This window comes from Lycorma delicatula, chromosome 4 (assembly GCF_047948215.1).
Source record: "Lycorma delicatula isolate Av1 chromosome 4, ASM4794821v1, whole genome shotgun sequence".
In the NCBI taxonomy this organism is placed as follows: Eukaryota; Metazoa; Arthropoda; class Insecta; order Hemiptera; family Fulgoridae; genus Lycorma; species Lycorma delicatula.
Genome location: NC_134458.1, coordinates 68,909,711 through 68,935,847, shown reverse-complemented (window position 1 = coordinate 68,935,847; position 26,137 = coordinate 68,909,711). Strand labels below are relative to the sequence as shown.

The window sequence follows — 26,137 nt, the reverse complement described above, 5'->3', positions numbered from 1 at the left end:
ATATTACTTACTTTGAAGTTACTGTATTATCATTTTATACGTTATTTTTAATAAAAAGGAATTATTACATATAAGTATTAATTTATCTTTTTTATTACTGAAAAAAAGCTAATATGATTTACTTGATAATATTTTGAAATATGCTTCCCACAATATCTTTTAAAAGCTATTTTGCAGAAAAGAAAGTTATCTTATATGAGGGTGATATCAGAGATGGATCAGTTGGTGAAGTCTGATTGGTATTTGATTAGATGGTGAATTTGATCTGGATTCTTTATAAAAGTATTTTTTTGTCAGATTTAATTTTTGTCTGAATTTTACGTTGTTTATATGGGTTGAAATAAGTTAGTGCATGCAAGATGTGAAATTTTTTTTTAGAATGTGTACTACTTATAAGGTGATTTTCTGTTGTTATGTGTGATGTTTGTATGAATTATTGGTATCTATGGTTGAATGTGCACATATTCCTATTTTTTGGTGTGTCTAATTGTTATATGATGTATAGTCCCTACCATTTAATATCTACACTTTTTTGTAACTGTGTTTTATTATGTTATGGCTTTTTAATACTTGTTTGTAATTTTGGAAGTAATGTGAATAACTTTTTTTTTAAATGTTATCCAATGTGCAGTACACACATATTATATATAAATCCACCGGGTTGGTCTAGTGGTTAACGCGTCTTCCCAAATCAACTGATTTCAAAGTCGAGAGTTCCAGTGTTCAAGTCCTAGTAAAGCCAGTTATTTTTACATGGATTTGAATACTAGATCATGGATACAGGTGTTCTTTGGTGGTTGGGTTCAATTAACCACACATCTCAGAAATGATTGAACTGAGTATGTACAAGACTACACTTCATTTACACTCGTACATATCATCCTCATTCATCCTCTGAAGTATTATCTAAACGGTAGTCAACGGAGGCTAAACAGGAAAAAGAAAAGGTAGATTTTATAAGAAACTACCTATTGCAATGGGTACCATGATTCGACTTCTGGAAAATTGTGACATATCTTTGTGTTTCACATCCCTCAGACCCCAAAACCAATGTCAGCTCAAAATTTTATATATATATATATTTCACTTTCTTGTGGACACAATAACTGCCGTAATTTTGCACCAATCACTTTCAAATTGTTTCCTAAAAAAACCTCGACCCAAAATCTCGGTTGAGTTTGTTAACAGTCAAAATCAGACCATGAGGGTGGAAATGAGGTGGCTTTTTTTGAAAAAACAAAATATAGCTATAAGTTTCTTATTAAGTAAAATATTGAATTCGTTTAAAGTTCCTACTATTCTTTGGATAAGGGCCTAAAACTTATGTAAGTAAAGTTTTTTGATATCACCAACCATTGGTAGGGGGTGGAAAAAATGGGGTTTTGAAGATAAATATATCATACCTCCCTTAATAAGCCCAGTATCGAATCGGTTTAAAGTGGTTGTTAGTCCTCTAAACATTACCTAAAATTTTGTCTGAAACAATTTTTGATATGAACAACCCTTACGTCAAGGGATGACCAAAGTTTTTCTGGAATTGTAAGAAGATGGGCTTGTCATATGCTAAACATGTGAAACTTTTTTCACATGCAACCATTGTCGTATTGAGTAAATTTGAAGTTTTTCTTAATTTTAAGGTGGAAATTTTTTTATCCCCTATTTAGCACTGGTGAAATTTACCTCCACCTTCTGGCGTGCTGAAAGGGATTTTTTTTTAAATCATAAGCCAATATTTATTTTTAAAACTTGATATTATATATTTTTTAATTGGAAAACAAGATAGGACTCGAGAACTGTTTACAAAAATTTGACTTAAAATCTAAAACTAGATGTACATTTCAATTGTTAAATATTCAATGTCAGACAATACTGAAGAAAGTGTATATATGAAAATAAGTAAAGGAATAAATGAACAAATTAATAGTTCTTGAAATTAATAATTATTAAAAAATAAACTTTCTGTTTCTGAACTTTCACAACCATGTAACTGCTCTTTATTATGTACATGTTTTTAATATTTTATGTAGTTTTTAACTTTAAGTTGAACACTAGCGTTGTAAAAAATATCTGTTTCTTTTAAACTACATTAAATGTCTAATTGCTTAGAGATTGAAGATTTAATGAGTTATTTATAAAATGATTTTTATAATTTTAGTCACTTTGATCTCTTTAGAAAATATGGGCTACTATATGCTTCCTTTCTACAAGAATATAGAGTTAGCATTCCTTTAAATAAAAAAAACTCGTAATTTTGTAAAATAATATCCTTGCTTTTCTAGTGGGATCAGAAAGTGAAGTGGTACAAAATAATAGAACTGATATAGAGTACATTTCCAGTAACTTGACACCACCCACATTTAAACTTATGATTTACTTTTGATTAATAATTTCAGTGTATTACAGAAATCACTGTGTTTTGTGAGTCTTCTCTGACTTTGATCACACCAATGAATAAAACATAAAGCATCTCTCACCAAGAATTCAGCTAGAAAAGGAAGATATAGATGTAAATGTAATGTTTTCAAATAGCAATAATATAGGAGGGAGACATTCAAAACAGATTTGTAGCAAGTGTAATTATTTTTCATCCCCCACATATAAGAATCTTTGCCATAGTTTAACAATTTTTGCCATAGTTTATTTTTTTAATTGTTATGCTGTTTTATTTATATCAGTAATGGTTTATTACCTTGATTAAAATGGTGTGCATAAAACAATGAAATTTTCCAAAGTTTTTTTAATTTTTAATTCTTTTTTTGTAAATTTAGTGTAATATTATAAACAATTGAGGAATATAATTGTATTACCTTGAAAAGCACCATTTGGAATGTGTGAAAGCTGATTGTATGTAAGATTCAATGAAAGAAGCTGTAGAAGGCCGACGAATGCTTTATTAGTGATATTATTTATGTTGTTGAAGGATAAGTCCAATTTCAGAACTACTGGTAATGTTCCAAATGCTGATCTTCCCAGCTCTTCTATCTCATTATTCTGAAAATTGTTATAATTTATGTAACACTAGAAATTAGCACAATATTTTTATTGACAATTCAGGCAATGAGAAATAGATACACTTATTTACTATACTGATGGCAAGACTGATTTTATATAAGTTCCTTTCAACTACTAAGGCATGTTTAAAATGTGAAATTGAGAAATGTTCATAAATGCAATTGAAATGAGACCATCCCTCAGATTTTAAAGAAATGTCTGAATTTAACTCTCCAAGCCTCTTTCCAACTGAAAATTCTTTCAACTTTTCAATATACATCTTCCTTTTATTTATAAAATGAATTGTCTCTTGAACAGTAAACGCTTATAAAAATGTGATGTTTCTGCATGAATCAGAAAAGGGTTAAAGAATAATGAAACAATTACTTTTTTCAAAGAAAAAGTGTTTTTCCATTTAAGAGTGATCCTGTAAACATTTTTTCTAAACCTCTATAAAATTAAAAAAAAAAATCTGTGTTCTTCATATTTATAGTAATTTTTCTTTTATATTTTTTTTTGCTTTGTGAATTAAACATAGTGGAAAATAATGTTTTATCAGTTTAGTTTTTCTTCCAGTCTAAATATTTCTTGAAAATTCAATGTTCAGTCATATTCTTCACCTTTGCCTAAAATTTAAGTACTTTTTTAATTGTGGCTTGTATATCCATTTGCCTTTATCGATCTATATTGTTTATCTTTGAAAATCATTTGATAGCTCCCACTTTTGCAATATTTTCTTTATATCCTAATATTAGCCATACTTTTCTCTATCTCATTCAAACATGCTTTCACATGCAACTGACTACAGGATCTTGCAATCCACACTGTAACATCCTGCAGACTTGTCTCAGTTTTTTTATTTGATTGGCAGTATTATTTTTAATAATTATTGTTCTGTTTCTTACTTTTAATCTGTTACTTGATTCTAATTTTTACTAGGCCCGATATTCTTTGCCTTTGCAGTATTTTCTTTCAACATCTTTGAACATCAGCATTTATTTTAATGTACATACCTCTAATGATTATTAATTATTACATCTGATAATAATGTGATTACACATAATGTGGCGATTTTGTTTATACAATTTCACGCATTTTGAGCGTATTTAAATACTTTAGCATGTAGAATTTTAGTTCTTACATAATTTTCTTAGACAGTGGTTATTACTTGTCAATGATAAAGAATAAAAAATATGATTTCTTTTAAAACTACATAAAAATTTTAGTAAAGTATTATAAAAGAAAAAAGACAAATAACTATAAGATAATTTTTAAATAAAATCCATGCAAAAATGTAAATTAATTTTTTTTTAGTTATAATATGAAACTGTGATATTTGATTCTTTAAAATTTAACTAACTTGGGTAAATGATCTTTTATTTATTTTTTAACCACACTTTATTAAATAGTATTACTAGAACTTCTAATATTTTTTTTTTGTAAAACTTACCCTTTATTAAGTTATTCATTTAATAAACCACACAACTTCTAAAGAGCTAATGCCAGTTGTGGTTAATACCATATTATATATTTTAATTGTCAATCAATGAGTTAATGAAATAAATTTCCTGGTTCCACCAGGAAAAGTTATTTATTATATTTAGATTATGGAGAGCTGATGTGCAGTGGTGAACAGTTCACTGATCTGCATTATCTTTTAGAAAACTAGATCGTGGTTACTTGTGTTCTTTGGTGGCTGGGTTTCAATTAATCACACATCTCAGGAATGGTCGAACTGAGACTTTACAAGACTACACTTCATTTATACTCATACATATCGTCCTCATTCATCCTCTGAAGTATTATCTGAATGGTAATTACCGGAGGCTAAACAGGAAAAAGAAAAGTATCTTCTAGAAAACACTGCACAAGAGCCTTGTCTACTTTCATATGTGATTTTTATTATGCGTCAGTATTTTATAAAAACAGGTATAACCTACGTGTCAGAGACATAATAATCATTGTATTTCTCCCATTAGTTTGTAATTTTTTCTGGTGTATCTACAATAAGTACAAGAATCATCATTGTCTGTGTAATACAGGGATGCCTCACAGACTGAATATTTATAAAAAAAAGAAATTATTTATTAAAAAAAGAAAAAAAAAGTATTTTTTACAAATGATAAAAGCACACAAATACCTGAAAGTTGATTTCTTGTAAAGATGTCAAAGAACTTAGACTTTGCCAAGGTGGTTGTGCAATCCCATTTGAACTCAGATCCAATCTTGTTAATGTCAACAAACTAGTAAAACTATCAGAGTCTAGAGAATCTTGTAAATAATTGTTTCTCAGATTCAACTCTAGAAGAGCATTCATGCTTGGCCATGTTTTGGGTTTAATTTCAGTCAGCTCATTCTCGCTGAAATCCAGATGAGACAATGATATTGGAATCTGAAAATTTTATGAAATAAAGTAAATTGTGGTATATAACAATAATTTTTACAACTGATAGGATTTTTTCCATAAGATTGACTCTGTTTCATTAATTAAAGTTCAATTAGTTTTTTCATTTGATGTTTTACTTCTATAATTCTTAATGAGCTGAAAGTATTGTAACTCATATTTTGGATTGTTAAATCAAAACTGTAAATTTGAATTTTTAGATTGCTATAATGCTGAGTCAAGTGTTTTGTGTGCTAAAAATTGTAATTTTAATATGTTAAATGCTAGTATTTTGTTTCTTTTTGATTGAAGTTGTGCTGTTCAAAATGACTATTAAATAAAATATTTTGTTTGAATAAACAACATATAAAGATAAGTAATTTTAGACTTAACTCTTTGGACTAGATAATTTAAATTAAAATCACAATATTAAAACTAATATTTAATCCAAAATTAATCTAATATAGAGTTTGATTTTTGATGACCTCCATCTTTCTATGCCACTCTACCATTTTTTTATTAATACTTCTGTCTGTTGCAACTTTTCTAACATTCTCGTTTGCTCCTTCCAGTATTTCCTTTGAACTCTTCTTTTACTCTCAAGTAAATTGTTTCTTCATGATTCTACTTTGAGCCAAAATTTGCAGGTGATTAAACCACCTAGGCCAGATCGTTCAATTTTTATATTTGAATTATTTATTAGATAACTTATATACTTTTTGTCATGCAACTTTAAATTCGCACTTTATTTTATTTGCCTATAACTTTGGTTTCTTGCTTTGTGAAGTAATCTATAGTAAATATTATTCTTTCTGAACTGTGAAAATTGAGGTTAATTTAAAAATAACACATTCTATGTCATAAAAAATAATCTATATAAATAAAAATATAAATGTTCATTTGTTCAAAATCTTAAATCTTCGAAAGTTCTTCACAGATTGCTTTGAAATTTTGACAACATTGCATTTGAATACATGCGTGCTTTTATATACCTAAGATGTCACACCTGTGACATATAAAAACATGCTTTTTTTTGAAAAGGAGTGCTATCTGTTGGATGTAAAAGCAACACACGCTATACTAAATATTTTACGATTCCATTTCAGTGTTTCCGATTTGTGTATCCGCTATAGACTAAAAAACTACTGGACTGATTTACGCGCAGGGAAAAAGGGAGAAAGAGAAAAATCAGAAAGGGAAAGAGGGAGAAATCAGAAAATAAAAAATAAAAAAAGGTAAAAGAGAAGGGGAAAATTGAAAAAAGAAAAAGGGAAACCAGGTAAAAGGAAAAGGAAATGGAAAGAAGAACAAAGAAAAGGGGAAAGAGGACGGGGGAAAGATAAATGGGGAGGAACGGGGGAAGGGAAGGGAATATATGAATATACTAAAATGAAAATGGGGAAAGGGAGAAAGGGTAAAAGGGAAAGGTTTAATTTTGTGAAGTTCCGTAATGTTCATTTTGTTAATGTTTTATCAAACTTTCAATTGTGTTCATTTAATCTATATATATATATATATACTCAAACCTAGCAATAGCGAAGAATTGCCGGATTTTCTAGTTTTATATTAAAATAAGGAAGGATAGAGCTTTTGTCAATTATGTCTATTGTGATAGCTGTTGTGAAAGTAAAAGTTGGTTTTGAAGACATATTTTATGAATCACCTGATGGAAAAAATCTGATTTTAAATCATATTAAATCTTGTTTTTCTGCATTTTCTCCTTAAACGTTTCAACATATCTAAAGGAAACCTGTAGAAGTAAATATATGACAGATTATACATAAAAAGTACCTAGTTTTTTCTTTTTTTGGCAGTACTAGTTCAACATTCTGTAAATTCATTAATAGATTATTTATAAAATTAGTGCTTAAGTGCATTTAAGACAAAATTTTATCAGTTTAAGTAAAAAAATTCCACAGATTGTTACAAAGAGTGGAGTTATTTCATGTAAGTGCAAAAAAAAAAATAGTGTTGGCATTGTAATTGTCTGACAGCTATTTTGTTGTAAAAAATATGAGGTGACTGCATTCTTCTCTTACAGAAACTCAAGACTACCAGTTTTTATATGGGGAATTATTTTTTCCTTAACCAGCTGTTTTTCTGTCTTTTTTGTTTTTTCTTCTGAAATTATATATGTACCATAACAGTATTTTTAAAACTTATAGTTCAGTACAAAAAACTTTATTATCTTTACTGAAAGCTGAAATAGCAATAATTTTCTAAATGGCCATCATTGAAACAAACCACTAAAAAATTGTTAAATGCAACCGATAAAACTCTGTTCCTAATATACTTTCATACTAATTTTTTATACAATTTATTAGTGAGTTTTTGGGATATTGAAAATAGTACTACCATAGAAAAGGGACTAGGGATTTTTTATCTATAATTTACATTAAAATATAACTTTTATATAAATAAACTAACTCTCAAGAATAATGCAGAAAATTACTTAATATGTATAGAACTCAATTTTTTCTGTTAAGTGGTTTTTAAAATATAATTTTTCAAAGATAACTTTTTTCTTTCATGATGATTACTATGATATAAAAGTAATGTAATAAATGATCAATGAAAAACAAACATTCCCATTCCATGCATTGTAGTGGTGAACATATACTGTCTTGGTAGAAGTTACTTAACCAACCTAATTGACGTACAAACTTGTTAACTCTGTCAACTATCCATTGTGAATGAACTTTATCATTATTTCAGATTGTATGCAATCTTATATAGATGTTTACTTTTTCAGGCTAATTGTTCCATAATTTACTAGCATTGTCGTTTTTTTTTTTGTTGAGCTGAAGTCATAATTGATCTGTGAAACTAAGTGAACCATATGGTTTACAAAAGTATGTTTATAAAATCATGGAACATACTGTAATGGATTTTCATAGCAGACACTTTCTGAAATATTTATATGCATTACTACCAATGATAGAAGATGCTGCAGAATGTCTATTGCCCGTATAGATTAGAATAAGTCCTGTGGGAGTGCATAGCAGGATGAAGGGTCAGTAATAGAACACATACAACACACTACTACCATGAAGGAGAGATCGGTTCATAGGTTAACTTAACCCAATCACTGAGTCCAAAAATCTCACTTCATTGGATATTTTTATTGTGTCTATACAAATTACAGGGTTTGCTATGAACCCTTCCTTGTGAAACCTTTTCATAGTGAGATTCGCCAACCGTTTAAATAATAATTGGTGAAAATACTATTATTTGTATGTATTGCATTTTCTAAAACATATTCAATTATATGTGGTTACCTGGAATATCTTTGAAAGGCTGTTGTTGCGAACTGACAGTGTTCTAAGGGAAGTTAGTCTTGTAAGAGCTGGTTGACTTATAGACCTTAACTGATTATTCTGAAGATCAAGATGGAGTAAAGTAGGAAGAGTACCGAATGTAGCACTGTTAATATCTTCTAATTTATTATAACTTAAATCTATATAACGTAAACCAAATAGATTTTGGAACACTGCATTTGCTATTTCTGTTATTTCATTGTGGCTCACATCAATAGTATGAAGTTCATAGAGCTTCGGAAATGTGTTACGAGGAATTCTCACTAGTTTATTATTTGTTACATTCAGTATCTTTAATCCAGTCATGTTAGCCAAAGGCACCTGAAAAATAAAAATTTAATTTATAATTATGAAGTTAATTTTATGTAAAGAGAAAAGGAATAATCTCCAAAGTTCTAATTCAACTCTTTTTTCTTTTCCTTGTAACAATTTTATGTTTTTATCAACTAAGGTTTATTATGATGAGATTTTTATAAAAGTAGATGAAGTCTATTATGAAAGTAATTAATTAATGAGAAAGTGTGAAAATTATATGGCACAAGTTTGACAAATTAAGTCCCACAGCATTATTTATGGCAGGTAGCCATAATCTAGTCAGATAGTGATAAATATTATGTGGACTTTTTGAAAAGAAAAGCACTCATGTGCATATATCTTACAGCTGCTCAGACCAATTTAGTATATGTTGGGTTGTGGATAGATAAGAACGCCACATTTCAGAGACACACAAGTGAAATATCGCTCAAGGCTTATAGACCTTAACTGATTATTCTGAAGATCAAGATGGAGTAAAGGAAGAAGAGTACCAAATGTAGTGCTGTTAATATCTTCTAATTTTTAGAATATGCTACCTTCTATCTAATAATGACCAACATTGGCACACCCTACATATTGAAGTAGTGGGTCTTGTCCCAGGTGGTGTTCTTGCAAATCTTGTACAGAGCACCAGTCTTGTCCGTTGTGCTGAAAAGGGGAAGAGACTTTGCAATTCTTAGTCGGGTGCACAAAGAGCTGTCTCCCTTAAGTATGGGTCCCTGATCATCTCATGTGATGTTGCTGGCAAAGTGGCTTGACTTTTGTTCCTGGATCTCCTCATTTGGAAGAGGGAGGAGATATACAGGGGAGTGAGTAAGGCAGATATGGAGGCATTGCTTGTTCACAGGTGGTAGGAGAGGTATCAGTCAACAAAGGCAAAATGATGGACTCACAGGCTGATCCTGGACTGCAAGCATGGGGAATTGGGGTAAAAGTTGTCTAAGTTCCTTACCAGTGAACTTTAAACTGTCTGGACGCATGGACGTTGAGACCCTCTGTGGAATGTGATTATTGCAGGGAAGAGGACACTGCAGAATACACGGGGTTCATGTACGATCAGTTCCTGCAGCGTAGGAAGGTGTGGCAGATGGAAATCAGTGCAACTTTCCCCAGATAATATCATGGAGACTATGCTGGAGACTGAAAGGATGTGGCACACAGTGTCCACATGTTGATGAAAATTATTCATATCAAGATGGCAGAAGTGCAGGCATGAATAATTCCCCCTGAGTCTTCTGTGGATTAAAAAAAAGCAAGTGTGGGGCCAAGAATGAGGGTGTGAAGTAACACAAGATACATGGGATGCTGTAATAATAATGTAAGGGGGGCATGGCATCCCATGTTATAGAGAGGGAGGGGTTTTAGTCAGAAGGTCTGCAAGGGAGAATCCCACACTACCCGGGTTTAAGACCACAACACAGTGCCTATAAAAGGTTTCCCATCCTTTGGTGAAAAAAGATCAATTTCGTAGTTCACTCTATAGTGATTTACTGGCTTTGTAAATTTTGATCTAGTGAGTCAGCTGTGTTCCTGGTTCACCATATTTTTCAGAATGAAGGAAAACTCAATAGGCATGTATGCATAGAAGTTAGCCAGTTCATGATAATATGAATTTTCCTTCTCGTAATTACTTAAAACTTGTTCATTTTCACAATGAAAATGGTAACAAGTTAAAAAAATAGATTGGGATGATTTCATCATTCAGCAGTATGATCTTGCATGTTTTTTTCCTGAGCAAACAAGAGAAAGATTTTTTAAATGTTCTCATTTTCACACATAATCTGTACAAAAACATTATGATATCTTGCTGCACGTAAACAGAGCTTTCATTTAGGTATATTTTAATGAAATGGCTATAAGAAGACTCTCAGATTTTTTGAGAGGCAACTTTGTTTGAAAGACATGCTTGATAAATCAGTTTCCATAGATAATTGAAATTAAGTACTGATTACCACTCAATGAATGACAACTAACTGCTACTTGTTGCTGTTTAGAGAACAACACAACAAAAACAATCTCAATCCATGAAATTATGATTTGTATGAAAATCAGCATGAACAGCCTTTCACAAATTAATTTAACAATAAGCATCACAATAATAATTTAACAATATGCAATAATAGTTATTTAAAAATTATAAATTTAATAGTTATTTCATTGTTATAAAATAACTCGATTATGAGTAAGTCTTACTTGTTTTAAAATAGGCATTGATAGAATCATAACTGAAATAGCAATTATCTGTGGTAAAATGGCTATTACAAAAACACACCTTTTGTTTCGTTTTAAAACATGTCTATAAATAATTTTATTTCATTTCTACTGATTAGATGAAAAAATAAACAGTTTTAACATAGAAAAGTATTTTATTGTTCATGATACTACTTTTTTTATTCAGTTTTTTGAGATTGTAAAACTGAAATATCTTTCCAGTACGTTTTTTTTTTGTTATGAAAAAGATTCAGTTTGTTTACATTCTCTCATACATTGTAAGATACACTTCAGTCATAAATGTTTTCATTGTTCTGATTATGACATCTTTTTTTTATAAGAAAATTTTCAATGAAAGAAAACTATCTAATCCCATAGGTTAAAAAAAATAAATTCTCTTCTTAAACTTATTAAATACATAGCTTAACGTTTAATAAAATATTACTAATAAATATAAATTTATTACCTGGGAAAGATCTGTTAAGAAGTTGTAAGATAACTGCATTTCAGTTGCGTATGTTATATCATCAAAAGATTTATCACTTATTGTGTTCAATGAATTGTGAGAGAGATCAAGTACAGTGATGTTAGCACAATTTTCAAAAGCACCTTTTTCTATTTTTGAAATATGATTGTGTGAAATATTTATGTGTACCAAGTACAAGTCTTTGAATGCTAACTTTTGTATTTCTGTTACTTCATTATCTGATACATCGATTACCTGTTTAACATAAAATGTGTGTTCTCACCTTTACTTCAATTTACTTAAGGATTTTTGAATTTAAGTTTAGATCTATAAATTGTAACTGTTTCAGAAGCAGTTACAATTTACATACATACAATTAATTACATTATCATTTATAGAATTATACATAATAATACAATTTGTTCTGGGTAAGACAGTAACCTGCAATCCCATATGACAAGATGTTTTCAGATCAATTGAAAGTGTAGAAGAAGGAGCACAGAATAAGCTAGGATCTTTTAGTTTACTGCAGTTAAACAATGTAAGCTGGAGTTTATTTTTCACTGAGTGTCTGAACAATGGGTTTTGTAGCCAGTGTTGTACATAGATAGTGCAGTGTATTTTAGTATACACTGAGTCAATACTACCTAAAAATTAAATTTTAGAAAAAAATTGGGATGCAGTTTACTGGTATTCTAACATTATTAACTCCATTTATTATAACAGTTGGAATGTTTCAGAGAGTAGAATCCTGGATTACAGAAGGATGAGAGAAGGACTAATGTTAGGGGGTCAATGCTATATTTAATCGACTAGTTCTCATAAATTAGATTAAAAAAACAATGGGTGCAGTCACCATAACAACTATTTCAACCACTTCAACATACTCTGGATGAATATGTTGTTGGCATTTAGTACAGTACAACTCTACAGAAACTTAAGATGAAGTGCAGTTAGGTATAAACCGTTATACCTTGCCTAAATCTAAATCTAATCAGCTTAATTTAACTATGAACATTTAACAAGAGTTAATTATTTTTCTAATACTAAATTCTAATTAAAGTACAGGTTTTGGTAATTTAAAGATGTTTTTTTAAAAAATAGACTTTTTGTTGAGATTATACTACTTTAAAAGTTGTTAGTCTAATTATATCTTAACTGTTAGTCTGTAACAGTCCAAGTTGAATATTCCTAAGACAATTTATTAATCTTATAGAAAATTAGGTTTTTGACATTGTTTGCAATTTATAAATATATTTCTCATAAATTTATATATTCTTTGAAAGGATCAATTTTAGAAAAATAATATATATAATATAATAATATATATATATATATATATATATATATATATATATATATGAATATATATATATATATATATATATGAATAATATATATATATATAATATGTAATTACATTGTGAAAAAAGAATAATTAATAATAATGTTGTCAGAGTAACTTCTTAGTAAATTATACTCATTTATTTATATTAAAGCAAAGTATATGCTAAATATGGTCAGGTGGTAATTATCATGCATTTTTTTTACTATCAGTAATTATACTAAATATTAAATTAAAAAGCATAGATATTTTCAATAAATTGCATTAATATTGCTTTACTTGATCTGATTCTTTGCAGATGGTCTATCAGGCAATACTTTCAAACCATTTTTATTTTTTCTTAATTTGGGAATACCAATCTATGCATTTTAACCTTTCATTTTGTTTTGGTTTGTGGTGAACAGACTCAGTGTTTTAAAATTTTTTTACCAAATACAAACTGCTTGTTCAGGACTATCGAAAGCTCTGAAAAAGAAAAGAATTTTCTGATTAATAAATTACTTTTCTTTTACGGGCTTACCATTTTCATTATAAGTTTTTATGATTTCAATATGTTGTTCTTGTGAAAGCGAGGCCACGGTTAGATTTGTACATTACTCAACTTGGTATATCCATAAGTTTACCAGAAACAAAGAAAACATTTTTCAGTTATAGTGATTTAAAATCCTAAAGCCATTTTTGGAACTCCCAATGCATGCTTTACAGGTTTCTCATCGAATAAATCGGTAAAGATTTTACTATACCTTTTCTTAGACTAGACAGACAAAGTTTTAAGAAGTTCTTAAGTAGATATGTTTTGTTCAGAAACCATATGAAAACTGTATACATCTTTTCCTTGACAAGACACAAGTTATAGATAATGTCTACAGTATAAAGATACATTAACTTCTACAATCATGAGGTGCAACAAAACCAAAATGATATTCTTTCTCTAGATTGGTGGACATAGAAGTTAATCAGATGAAGAGGAAAGTGTGTAAAAGAGAGCCTGTAGGGACGAAGCTGATTTGAAGACTGAAGCTTAAATGAATGGATGATGTGAAAGAGGATTTGCAGTCTTTGGAAATAGATGAAAGTGATATAGTAGTCAGAAATAAAGACGACTAAAGGTAAGAAAAAGAACCGATCATAGTTTGTACAGCTGGCTAACTAAGTAGTAAATAAATGCATATCTCACCTCCACGTACTGAAGCTTATGAAACATCTGATAATCAATTTTTTTAATTTTGTTCCGAGCTAGGTCAATTGTTCCTATTCTTGAAACACTGTCAAATGTACCACGACCAACATTTGAGATCTTGTTATCACTAAGATATAATCTTCTTATGAACCTCATTCCTTTAAAGCTGTTTGAATCAATTTTTGTTATATCATTATATGCAACATTTAATGACTTCAGGACTGTATTTCTGGCGAACACTCCTCTGAAAATATTATGTTAATATAAATATACAGTAGTACTTCATTTTTGAAAATGTGTTGAAAAGTAAAAAACAATTCAATTTAGAGATCTATGCATATAAAAATGAGTGAAAAAAGATGTATGACTTGATAAATCAACTAACATTTAAATTAATCAGAATATTAAAAGAATGTACGTTTGGTCCAGTTCATAAGACTGATCTGATAGTTTTTTCCATATTAACTGCAATTCATTTCTATTATTTTTGTTGTTTACAGTTTTGTTCAATATGAAACAAAAGTGAGACAGTGGTGCAATTTAAACATCCTCAGGATAAGCATTAGCACAAATATAAGGGGTTTGTACTTCCAGTCCAAAAGATAGACCAGATAAGCAAGAGTTCTAAATGACTGAAGATCATAAGAGAAATTCCCTTAACAAAAAGATAGTATTTTAATTTTCACAATTTACATCACTCAGATTGTGCCTTCCAGAAAAGAAGTTACTGGATATCTAAGAGGTTTTTTAAATGGAAAATAACTAAGTAATGTAATATTTTAATATTATCATGTAATTTATAAATTTATTTAACATAAGATATAAATACAAATGGAACACATTTATAAAAGTGAAATGCAAGTTAAGTTATAAACATGAAAAAGCTTTCTCATTTATCATCATATAAAAGCTTTTTCATCATATAAACAATCTTTAAATTATTTAATTAATTATAATACTTTATAGCTACATTTTTAAAATTCTTAATATAACCAATAAAAATAAACTGTTAATGTGTAAATTTAAAAATTAAGTTTTCATAATTCAACTGAAAACTAATATCTAAATAATAGCAAAACAGGATCCAAGAAAGATGATAAACTGTATCCTTTGCATCCTAATGGTTTTATTTCAGTTTAAATGTCTCACGAAGTATAATATCAATAATAAAAAAAATATGAAATAAGTATAAATACTTTTTGTGAAGCCACAATTAATAAACAGAATTCTATGGTTCTGAATTTAAACCACGCTGGGTTAAGTTTCTATTTATATTTTTGTCCTAATAAACTTAGCAGTAGTAGCCTTAAAAAATTAATTTATGTCAGAATGGAATACTGTACAAAATAATAATTATCTCTTCATTGTTTATTATGTGTTGAATTAATTACCTAAAAAAATATCCAAATCATTAAAAGTAAATAAAAATGAAATTTATTAATTTTTTAATTACCTGGCAAGATCTTTTAAAGCATTATGTGACAGATTGCACCAACTGAGCTTATTTAGATCTGAAAAATGTGATGCATCCAGTTTACTTATATTATTGTAAGAGAGATCCAGAAACTCTAGATCTCTTAAACCTTTGAACTGATTGCGTTGTAATGCTTTTATCTCATTAGCACGAAGATCAAGTTTTTTTAACTTTCTGCATGATGCAAGTGCTGACTGAGGTACTTCACTTAATTTTCCATTTGTAATTCGTAGAATTTCAAGGTGATTTGATAACAAACCAACACCAAATGCATTATTAGGAATTCCGACTAAATTATGACCATCTAGCTCTAGTATGGTTATGTTGCCCAAATCCTAAAACAAATAATGATGATGAATCCACCGATCCATGCAATGATATGGTATGTAACAATGGTTTTTTGTTAAAAAAATTGATCATTTTTATTTATAAAAAACATTTTTTTCTTTACGAGATCAAGAAAAATCATGAAAAACAAATTATATCAAAAGTCACAAACTAACTATATACTAAAGAACTAAGTATAATTCTTTTTTCAGTGTGAGACACAGGCATTAAACACTTTAAAACTTTTAGGGAAGGAAATTCCTATTTACAGTCTCTGAGGAGGCTGTCATTTTGAGAATATGAAGGTTTGGCATCATAGAATTTCAAGCTAGTTGTAGCCTTTCTTACGGATGAATGCATTCAGCCTTTTTCTCGAGGTTGTAGACATGAGGCTGAATACCTCATGTCTGAAGATACATCTACTTTAAATGCACAAATATTAAATATAATCAACATTAACACATATATTAAATTATATTAAATTTCCCCTAATGCTGACATAAATAATAAATAATTTTTTCTAAAAAATTAAAAGTAGTTAGAGAACTTCTGTTGTTAAGCAGCACCTTAAAAACAAAATGATGCTACACAACATAATTATACATATTTTAGTCACAAGAAACTGTTATTTTATTCCATTAGACAAAATAATTGTGTTTAAAATTATGAAGGGAAAAATTTAACTTGAAAGTATTAGAATTGTTAACAAACCTGGCATCCTAACTACTGAACTTTCTCAGAATTTGCATAAAATGTAAAATTTAATATTTTACCCGAAGATAAATTTAAAATGATTTTTCCTTTACAACCTAACTTTTAATTTACATACTATTATTTTTTATTTAAAAAAATAATAAAAGATATTTTGGGTTGGTTAAAAAAAAGTATAATGTAATTAAATTTAGCAAAAATTAAATTGTTTCTCAAGTTTTTAAGTTATACTTAACTAAGGTGTTGTATAATGTAGTTAAAAATATCAAATTTAAAATATTTGAAACATTTGTAGTAAATTTACTTTTCTAACCTAATTATTTACATATAAAATATTTCCATTCTTATAATATTTCATTTAGAAAAAATGATAAAAATTTTAAGTTAATAGGTTGACATTTAAAAAAAGTTAGAAAATTTTTTAGAATCTAGAAATGTTTTCTGACTTTTAATGGAAGAGTTTTCAGATACGATTTAAAAATTCTTTTAACTCAATTATGCATGTTTTATAGAATAATAAAATGATTAGGATAAAATCAGAAAAACATTCGTCAAATCAGAAAAAATTTAGAAAATTTTTTAAACAAAAACTTTTAATTTAAAAATTTTTTCTGAAAATTAAAAAAGTCATCATTATTATTTCCTACTTTTGATGATATTTTTTTTTATAAGTTGAAAAAAACTATAATAAAATTTTCACATTATAACTCCCATCAAGAAAAAACATCCCATCAATATTTCTCTTTACCCTTCCATTATGTTTTATTCTCAAAAATGTAATGAGATTACCCTTCTAATACACTAGACATCACTTTGTACAAGATTGCATGTTTAATCATTCCTGAGATGCCAATATAATTATCCACATAAATCCATATTTCATACATTTTCTAAAATTGTTTTAGAAATGGTTTTATATGTATATATTTATTTTTTTAAAAGCAATTCTTTTAATAACCATACTCCTCTGTACCAATATAAATTAATTTATGTTTAGTAGATCAACCCTAAGTACAGAATAAACGAAATAGGATAACTTACCTTATTTCATTACACAAACAGAAGTGCTTTCATGAACTTGATTTGCATCATCAGCCACATACATTTATATATATATTACAAAAACATAATATACTTGCAATCAATGATAACATACCACTTATTCACTTATAATTTTATGTTAAAAATATTTTTAAAGCAATTAAATTTTATTAAAAATCGTTAAATTAAAATTAATTTGTCATAATTTAAAAACTTACATAACAAATTTATATAATGTTTTTTTTTTAATATACATATATATTTCATCATGTATGCAGCATCAGCTGCATACATATTATATATATATGTATGCAGCTGATGCTGTGAATCAAATTCGTGAAAGTGCTTCTGTTTGTGTAATGAAATAAGGTAAGTCATCCTATTTCAATTATTCTGTACTTAGGGTTGATCTATTAGACATAAATTAAGATATATATATGTATGGGACTTCTTATTATTTAGAGATACAAAAATTTGAAGGGGTGGTCACTTTTATCAACAGTAATGTATTTATATATGTATTACATAGTTTTATCTACATAATAACCATTTCATTTATATCACAACTGTGTTGCTTTCTTGTTTTCCTATAAACAATGTAATTGATCTCAGTTTTAGTCAAACAACACAGAGAACGCATTTAATTTTTCTGTATATTTAAATGACTTTAATAATTTAATTAAATACAACTGCATTGTAAGTTAGTGGTTGTGTGTTGTAAAAATACTTATTGGTATACATGCATTTTTGCTTTTTTCAAGTGTTTATCTAACTTGCTTCCAGCATCTTCTTGTCAAGCCTTTTTCCTCTATTTAATACATTCAAAAATAGTTTTATGCCAGTTTTGCTGTACCAATGTACACACAGTCTCATCTTCTTGTTCTTAGCTGTCCTCAAAGGCCCTCTATTTTTGTAGCTGCCTTAGCAACAATCTTGGATTTGTGTGTTATAGTGATTACTAAGTCAAGTTTGTCATGTTATTGTAATAAATGTTTTTAAAAAAATCCTTACTAAATCATTTGGCATTTTGTCTATTCTAGTCAGCTAAACATTACAACTATTACATTTTCATTGGGCCAAAAAAGATAACATTTCTATTTTCAATGACCAATGCATAGTAGTGATTTTCAAAGATGAGATTTGAGCAACGAAGTCAACTGTGTAAATATGTTTCAGTTTCATAAGAGTTATTAAATTATAATATATTTTTATATTAATGTCTGTGAAAAAAATGTATGATTTATTTTATTTAACCCCTTCCCAAGATACATTATTGAATATGAGATCTGCATTTCTCTCTTAACCTTATAAATTGACAAAGTTACATACTAATAGAGAGAAAAACTGATGGTTTTACAAATTCTTTATTATTTTTTTCTCTTTTTTTAATGAGACTTGTTGCAATGTACATTATTTAAGGTCTTTTAAAATCTTGCTTTTTATGGATTTTATTAATAACACAGATTTTGCTAGGAATTCTGTGATATGAGACTGAGACCTTACATATATACCATTAGAAAATTTATGAGTATTTTCTGTGAAATTAACATATTGTCTACTGTCACTTTTTTCTCATGAAAAACATAATGAATTCATGTCGACTACATTCTTACGAAAAAAAAACCTTTGTTCTATTTTTTATTTTTTTTTAAATTTATGTGGTGAATTGGTAATAACCTACCTGGAACGGTATGGTTGGAAATTCAGATAGTCTGCTATTTATTATGTGTAGATGCTGTAAAGTTTTGTTGATGCCCAAAAACACTTGTGGTTCTATCACTTCAAGTGGAGTATCTTCTATTCTAAGAATTCTGACTGTCAGTGGGTACAACAATTCACCATATAGACGACCTGTACAATATTAAGTTATAAAAATACTTGTAAATTAATTACTCTGTTGTAAAAAGTTTATTAATGAAGTTATTTATTACTGTATAGGGTGATCATGAGCACAGTTAAAAAAAAAATTGACAAATTATTATTAGTTAATATTGTACTATACACGATTACTTTAAAGTGAAACATGAGTAAAAAACACTAATTAAAACTGATTACATAACTTTTTATAAGTATTTACTTTTTTTTTAAATAATTAAATTGTTTCATTGTCACTTGTGTTTTTTCAACTTTTAGTTTATAGTGACTATTAGTTGAAAAAAATGATTTTGTTTCATCAAGTATGAAAATTTGTTTTTGAAAGAAAAATTTGTGAAATTGGGCAAAATCCCTTTAGTTAGTATGACATTTAATAACATATTTCCGTTTGTCAATTCTAACAGGATGCAGGTATACATGCATTCTGTTTGTACAAAATTTGTCTGACTTATCCATATAGTCTGTTCAACCAAATAGTTTGATCATTAATAACATTTTAAGTAAATTAGGAGGCAAATGTACAGTAAGAATTAATTGAAATTTATATAACAGTCAGATAGCTATGATAATAATAGAAGATTATTCAAGGAATAGTAAAACCAACAAAGGAGATTTGAAGGAAAAATTATTAACTGAATCATAACAAACTGAGAAAAAGTACAAAGATATTAAGATTTGCTGGTGTATATATATACATACATTTCTTTTTCTTAAATTTTTCTATCTTGCCACAAACCACTGATAACAAAGGAAACTGATGTTAAAGTAATTATTATTATATTTTTATATAGTATAGAGTTAAGTATGTATTAATGGAGAAAATCTGCTCCATTCCTAGTCACAAAATTGAATCATTTTCACAGATTTACTTATCTGTTTTCGTACAGTGGTCACTTGTACTGTTTTCTGTCATCAATTAATTTTTCTCTTATTTCTCTTGGATTATAGTTACCATAAGAGGTAACTGCTGACCTGAAGAAGAAAGTAAACACAGACAAATAAAAATGGTTTTGATTAGTTTATAAATTCATTTAATATTTTTAATATGAACTAAGCTTATTCTTTTGTCTTACAACATGCTAATTGAAGTATTAATTCAATCAAATTTTATCTAAATTCTGCTGTTATAATTTACCAATAACAAAATGTTTAATAGTCATGGCTGGAATAACATTAATCAATAATGCTAAGCCAAGATATAGAAGTAAATTATTTAAGTTATTATGTCTGCTTCCTTTCTTGACAAATGTAATGCAAAAAATGTTATTTATTTAATTTTATGGGAGACAGCAAGACTCCTAAGAGCTCGGTAAGTGTATAATATGACATAAATTCAACAAAAAACAAAATAAAATATTTAAAAATAAAAATAATATATTAACATAAAAATAACAGAGAAAATATGTCATAAAGAAAATGAAAATTAATGATTATTCAAACATCACATTAGAAAGAAAAAGGCCTAGGATTTGAACAAAATTCACATACAGGAAGGACAATAGAAAAAAATTCTTCATATGCCATGAACACTCACACAGATATATACATGTGGCTGTATGTACAAATACATGTCATAAGACAGGACAAGTAGTATAAAATAAAAAACTACATTAAGTATATCAGCAAAATAATAAATATATCGCTGAACAATCAGTTATATATTCATATTATTCAATATGATGTAACTTAAAGGTTTTTCTTGTACTCTTAATGTAATATCTGGGATTAAGTATTGGAGAACACTGAATTTCAGTAACAATAAAGATTAAATAATAATTACTTTACCGAACTGAGACTGAGCTATGACAAGCTGTTCGATTGGAAACTGAAGTGAAGCCAAGTTAGACAGTCCAACGGAAAGTGAAGCAAGGTTTGTGTTTTCACAGTACACATACAGTCCCTGATCAGTACCTTTCTTACATTCACATGGATAAATTAATTGGTTGTTTTTAGGACATGGATATCGGGGGCCTGGAGGAATGTAGCCTCCCTTGCACATTACAACATATAAAACTAGCCTGTAAAATAAAATAACATTTGATTAGTCATAAATAATCTTACTAAATTATTATCTATATTAACTAACATGCTATTATTTTCAGCAAAAAAATTATTCTTTTAAACATCCATATAGTTTTAAGTAGATAAGCAACGTAATTTACAGTCATTATTAACTGAAATTAATAATATGTTGTTCATTGGCTTTGTAATCCATTGCTGGTATTTTTATATTAAATATAACTGAATTTAAGCTACATCTGGTGTTTCTAATTTATACTAAAATGAAGACCAGTATGTGTGTTCTAAATATTACTATATTAGTAATAACTGTGATATTTATAACACCACAATAGCTATTATTTCAAACAGTAGTTCAACTCTAGATTGATTAGAAGCAGAAACCGTCCCAAATTATTAAAATGATGTGTTTTATAGATTGTATACAATGTATAAATTCCCAGAAAATTATATGAAACAGAAATAATAATAATATTTGTCTTAGGCATTTCCTATTGCCTTATCATCTGTTTCATTGGAGTTGATTATGTATATGACATGATTATGTATAAATTATAACTCGGCAAAGAAGGTGATCAGAAATATTTCAGTCCTCATTTTATCTAAAAATCTGGCCATGATATATTAGCTGACTCAGCCAAACTTTAGAATGGGTGTAGTTTTTGGGAGATTTTAGTTATATTTATTTAAAAATGATACAACCCCATCTTCTAAATTAATATAAGTATTAAAATGGTTTTTTCATTAAAATTTTTTAAAGCAAAATAGTATTACTCCTATATTTTTAAGAAATTAAAAAACTATTTCAGCACATAATATTTCCAGTATCTTAAAATTCCAGCAAATTTTGGTAATTAATATGTTCTCTTACCAAAAGTATAGAAGAGGTTGCTGGGTATGTTTGTAATTCATGAAGTGTAGTAAAGTTTAAACTGAAACTTTTTCTTTTATAGTACACAGTAAGTTATACTAAATTTATAGTGCTTACCCTCTAAGAGAAATTAAACATAAAGAATCACATTGATTCTTTTCAGTAGTGCTTCACTACAGTGTAACCTCAGGTCATAAAAATTTGAATCCAATTTAAATTTTTTTAAAGTTATAACATTGCAAAAAAAAGAAGAATGTGTTGCCCAATTAAATTAGTGTATGCCTATGTAAATATATTGTAACAAGACCAGTATAATGGACCTGATTAACGTATTCCTGCCAACTAAGAAGAAAGCAATAGAAAATATAATAATGGGAAAAATCCAGAAAGGGGCTAAAAGGAGCCCTCTTAGTAAAGATACGAGGTCCATTTAACAATTGTCCTTTGTAATACTGCCTGTTAACAAAGTAATCCGATGCATTCCTACTGAACCCAAAGTAGGAATGTATCGGAAAAAGAAAGGGCTTGATCGATCATTCTCATGCTCAACTGGGGTGTAGTCCTGCAGGTCAAGAATAGAGAACTATAAATACTTCAGGAAAGAGGAGTTGAAATCACTTCTGCGAGAGAGTTCTAAGTGAGGGGTTATTACGCAAGTTTGAAGTGAGAGTATTCTTGAGGAGGTCAGTGAAGAAGAGAATTTCTAGTGTGTATAAGTTTACCCACCGGGTTGGTCTAGTGGTTAACGCGTCTTCCCAAATCAGCTGATTTGGAAGTCGAGAGTTACAGCGTTCAAGTCCTACTAAAGCCAGATATTTTTACACGGATTTGAATACTAGATCGTGGATACTGGTGTTCTTTGGTGGTTGGGTTTCAATTAACCACACATCTCAGGAATGGTCGAACTGAGAATGTACAGGACTACATTTCATTTACACTCATACATATCATCCTCATTCATCCTCTGAAGAATTATCTAAACGGTAGTTACCGGAGGCTAAACAGAAAAAAAAAGAAAAAAGTGTGTATAAGTTTGACGTCATTAAGATGATGTCACAAGTAATTCCAGTACATGAAAACAAGAAGTGGTTCAGTGAGTTACTGTTAGATTATAAGTGAAAGAGATACTGTACTAAATTTCATTCACAAATTGTTAGGGTAGTTTTATTTATGAACAGCAAAGGTATTGCAGGGAAAGAACTTTATATTTGTCTTATCTGTTGTACTATTGTTGTTACTACAAGACTAGTGGTTAAAAGCGTTAAGATTGGCGATCATGCTAATGTCTTTTGTCAATGAGACTAAATTCTGGTTTTCAATATATAACTACCTGTAAATAAATCCTGACGATTACTTTAAATTCTGTTTTGTATGTAATCACTGTTTATTATTATTATTTTTATCGTTATCATTATCATTATTATTAACGTTGTGGTTGTGATTATTATGATTATTATTGACATTTATTATTATTGTTTGTTGTTGTAATTATTGTTATTATTCTGATTATTACTGTGAGTTGTTTATTATTGTCATTTATTATTATTATTGATTTGTCTTGTTTTATTTATGCTCTTAAACTAATAAATTGAAATTACATAAACATTTTTAATTGTCAATCTTTCAATATCCTGATCAAGCTACAAACATATAACAATATATTTCATCAGAGTTTATGCTTTTATATTTTTCCATTGAAAGAACAGATGATGGAATCACTGAGAAGTGCAGAGTCACTTAATCTAATTCTAATGGATGATTAGCCAAAAAATTGTGAATAATACAGTAAATAAATAGTAATGTGTATGGAAAGGAGTAATGGTAGAAGGTTAAAATACGTATAAACATATTGTAATTTTAGTAGCAATGCTTAATACTGTGTTCTTGAGCAGAAATAAATTCTTTATTGTGTAAACTAAAAATAAACTTTTATAATTTAACTGCTAATTAATCTATGACAAATAAAATTAGTATTTGTTAAAAGATTTTATACAAGTTAATTAAAGAAAATTAATTATAAAACTTGTAATGCATAATAATTATTCTGTATTCTTCTTTTGTCATCATTCTTTGAACTGTCTGATGTTATTCTCCATTCTTGTTTGTTCTGCACTATCTTTTAATTTCAACATTTTCAAAATAATTATTACAATCTATGTCCTCAACTATCTGTTTTATAAATTCCAGTCTTTGACTTCCTCCGCAGTTTTTACCTTCTACACATTTACATGTGCATTGCAACATACAAATTCCTTATTTTAGAATCAATTAGCAATTTTTAAATTGATATCTAAAATATTACAAAAGTCATAAGAAGCATTTCCAGATGATCTCTGTATTCAAGAAGTTTTTCAGTATACAAAGTTCAATAGAAAAACCAAAGGTTTTAAATGAATTTTACTCAGATGTAGGCACAATCAGAAAAAAATTGTTATACTTCTCTTATGTATGTGTTCAGTTGTAAAAAATATTTTTAAAATTTTATTTTGAAGTAGTTTTCAAAAAAAATAATAACCTTTAAATGTGTCTATTATTTTTCAAATAAACTGAAAAATTTCTTATAACACTTCTTTCATTGAAGAAAATTACTTCCTAGGAATTTTTTTTTCATTTCAAAGACTAGGAAAAGAGAGAATCATTTCAAAGTACTTGTAATTTAACTTAAGAACTCATAAAACCTGATTACCTTCAAATTTGTACCAATGCATTTGAAATAAAAACATATGTGTAATATTTAATTTCATATTGTAGAAAACAGTGTGGTAACAGGAAAATTAATTTTCAGTATTTTGTTCGAAGAAAAAATATAATTTCAGTAAAATTCATAGACTACTCAGGATTATAAACTGAGTTGATATTATTGTTTTCATATACATATTATTTAAATAAATAATTCACAATTCAGTTCTATATTTTTGCTCATTATGGTCAGAGATAAAAATTATTTTAAAATATCGACTTTTTATAAACAATTCAAACCAAGTTTAACAAACAAAATGCTTCAAAACCCATATCATAACCTTTTAGTTGTTCTTATATTGACTGAAAAGTAAATCTTGAGGGATTAGTGCTGCTACTCTTGTCCATTCAACTGGTGTTGCTGCTAGTGGTTTCTTAACTTTCCCGCCTAGCGCTATAGCTATAGAAGGGAAACTATGGTCATCGGACACAAGCGGTTTTCACCGGATTTTTACGTTTTGCCACCTAAGGAATCCAACAAACTGGATGAAAATTTTCCGGATCTTCGTATGCACGTGTTAGGATTTTGGTGTTGGCTTCTAAATCACCTTATATCTCCAGAACTACTCAACCGAGTTTGACCAAACTTGGTCAGATTATTTCTATATATGGGGCATTGATGCCATTAAATTTTCAACTTAAAAGGTCAAGGGGGTGAGGCTGTAGAGCAAGGTCACCATCAGTATCTCGAGATTTCACCTAATTAAGGCCTTATTTTTCTAAGGCACATTTGTTAACAGTTAAAAAATAATATTTCTAAAAAAAAATTAATTTTGCAAAATCGCACCTCCACCCCAAAAAGGGCTCTAAATTAGCTAGTGGCTGTGGATACAGCATGTCATTAGTACCTCCTCTCCCCACAAGGAGCTCTA

At 28.4% G+C, this 26,137-nt stretch overlaps 1 protein-coding gene across 3 annotated transcripts in view; it reads right to left on the bottom strand.

Moving 5' to 3' along the window:
- conv (insulin like growth factor binding protein acid labile subunit convoluted) overlaps window positions 1-26,137 on the bottom strand; it is a 75,924-nt gene that overhangs the window by 12,819 nt on the left and 36,968 nt on the right. For all 3 annotated transcript variants that reach the window (XM_075363257.1, XM_075363258.1, XM_075363259.1), the window contains 8 exons: window positions 21,422-21,654; window positions 19,443-19,612; window positions 15,662-16,017; window positions 14,206-14,452; window positions 11,684-11,938; window positions 8,653-9,012; window positions 5,132-5,383; window positions 2,808-2,991 (listed from right to left, as the gene is read on the bottom strand). In XM_075363257.1, the coding sequence (XP_075219372.1) occupies window positions 2,808-2,991; window positions 5,132-5,383; window positions 8,653-9,012; window positions 11,684-11,938; window positions 14,206-14,452; window positions 15,662-16,017; window positions 19,443-19,612; window positions 21,422-21,654 (2,057 nt within the window). The remainder of the gene's footprint in view (window positions 1-2,807; window positions 2,992-5,131; window positions 5,384-8,652; window positions 9,013-11,683; window positions 11,939-14,205; window positions 14,453-15,661; window positions 16,018-19,442; window positions 19,613-21,421; window positions 21,655-26,137) is intronic.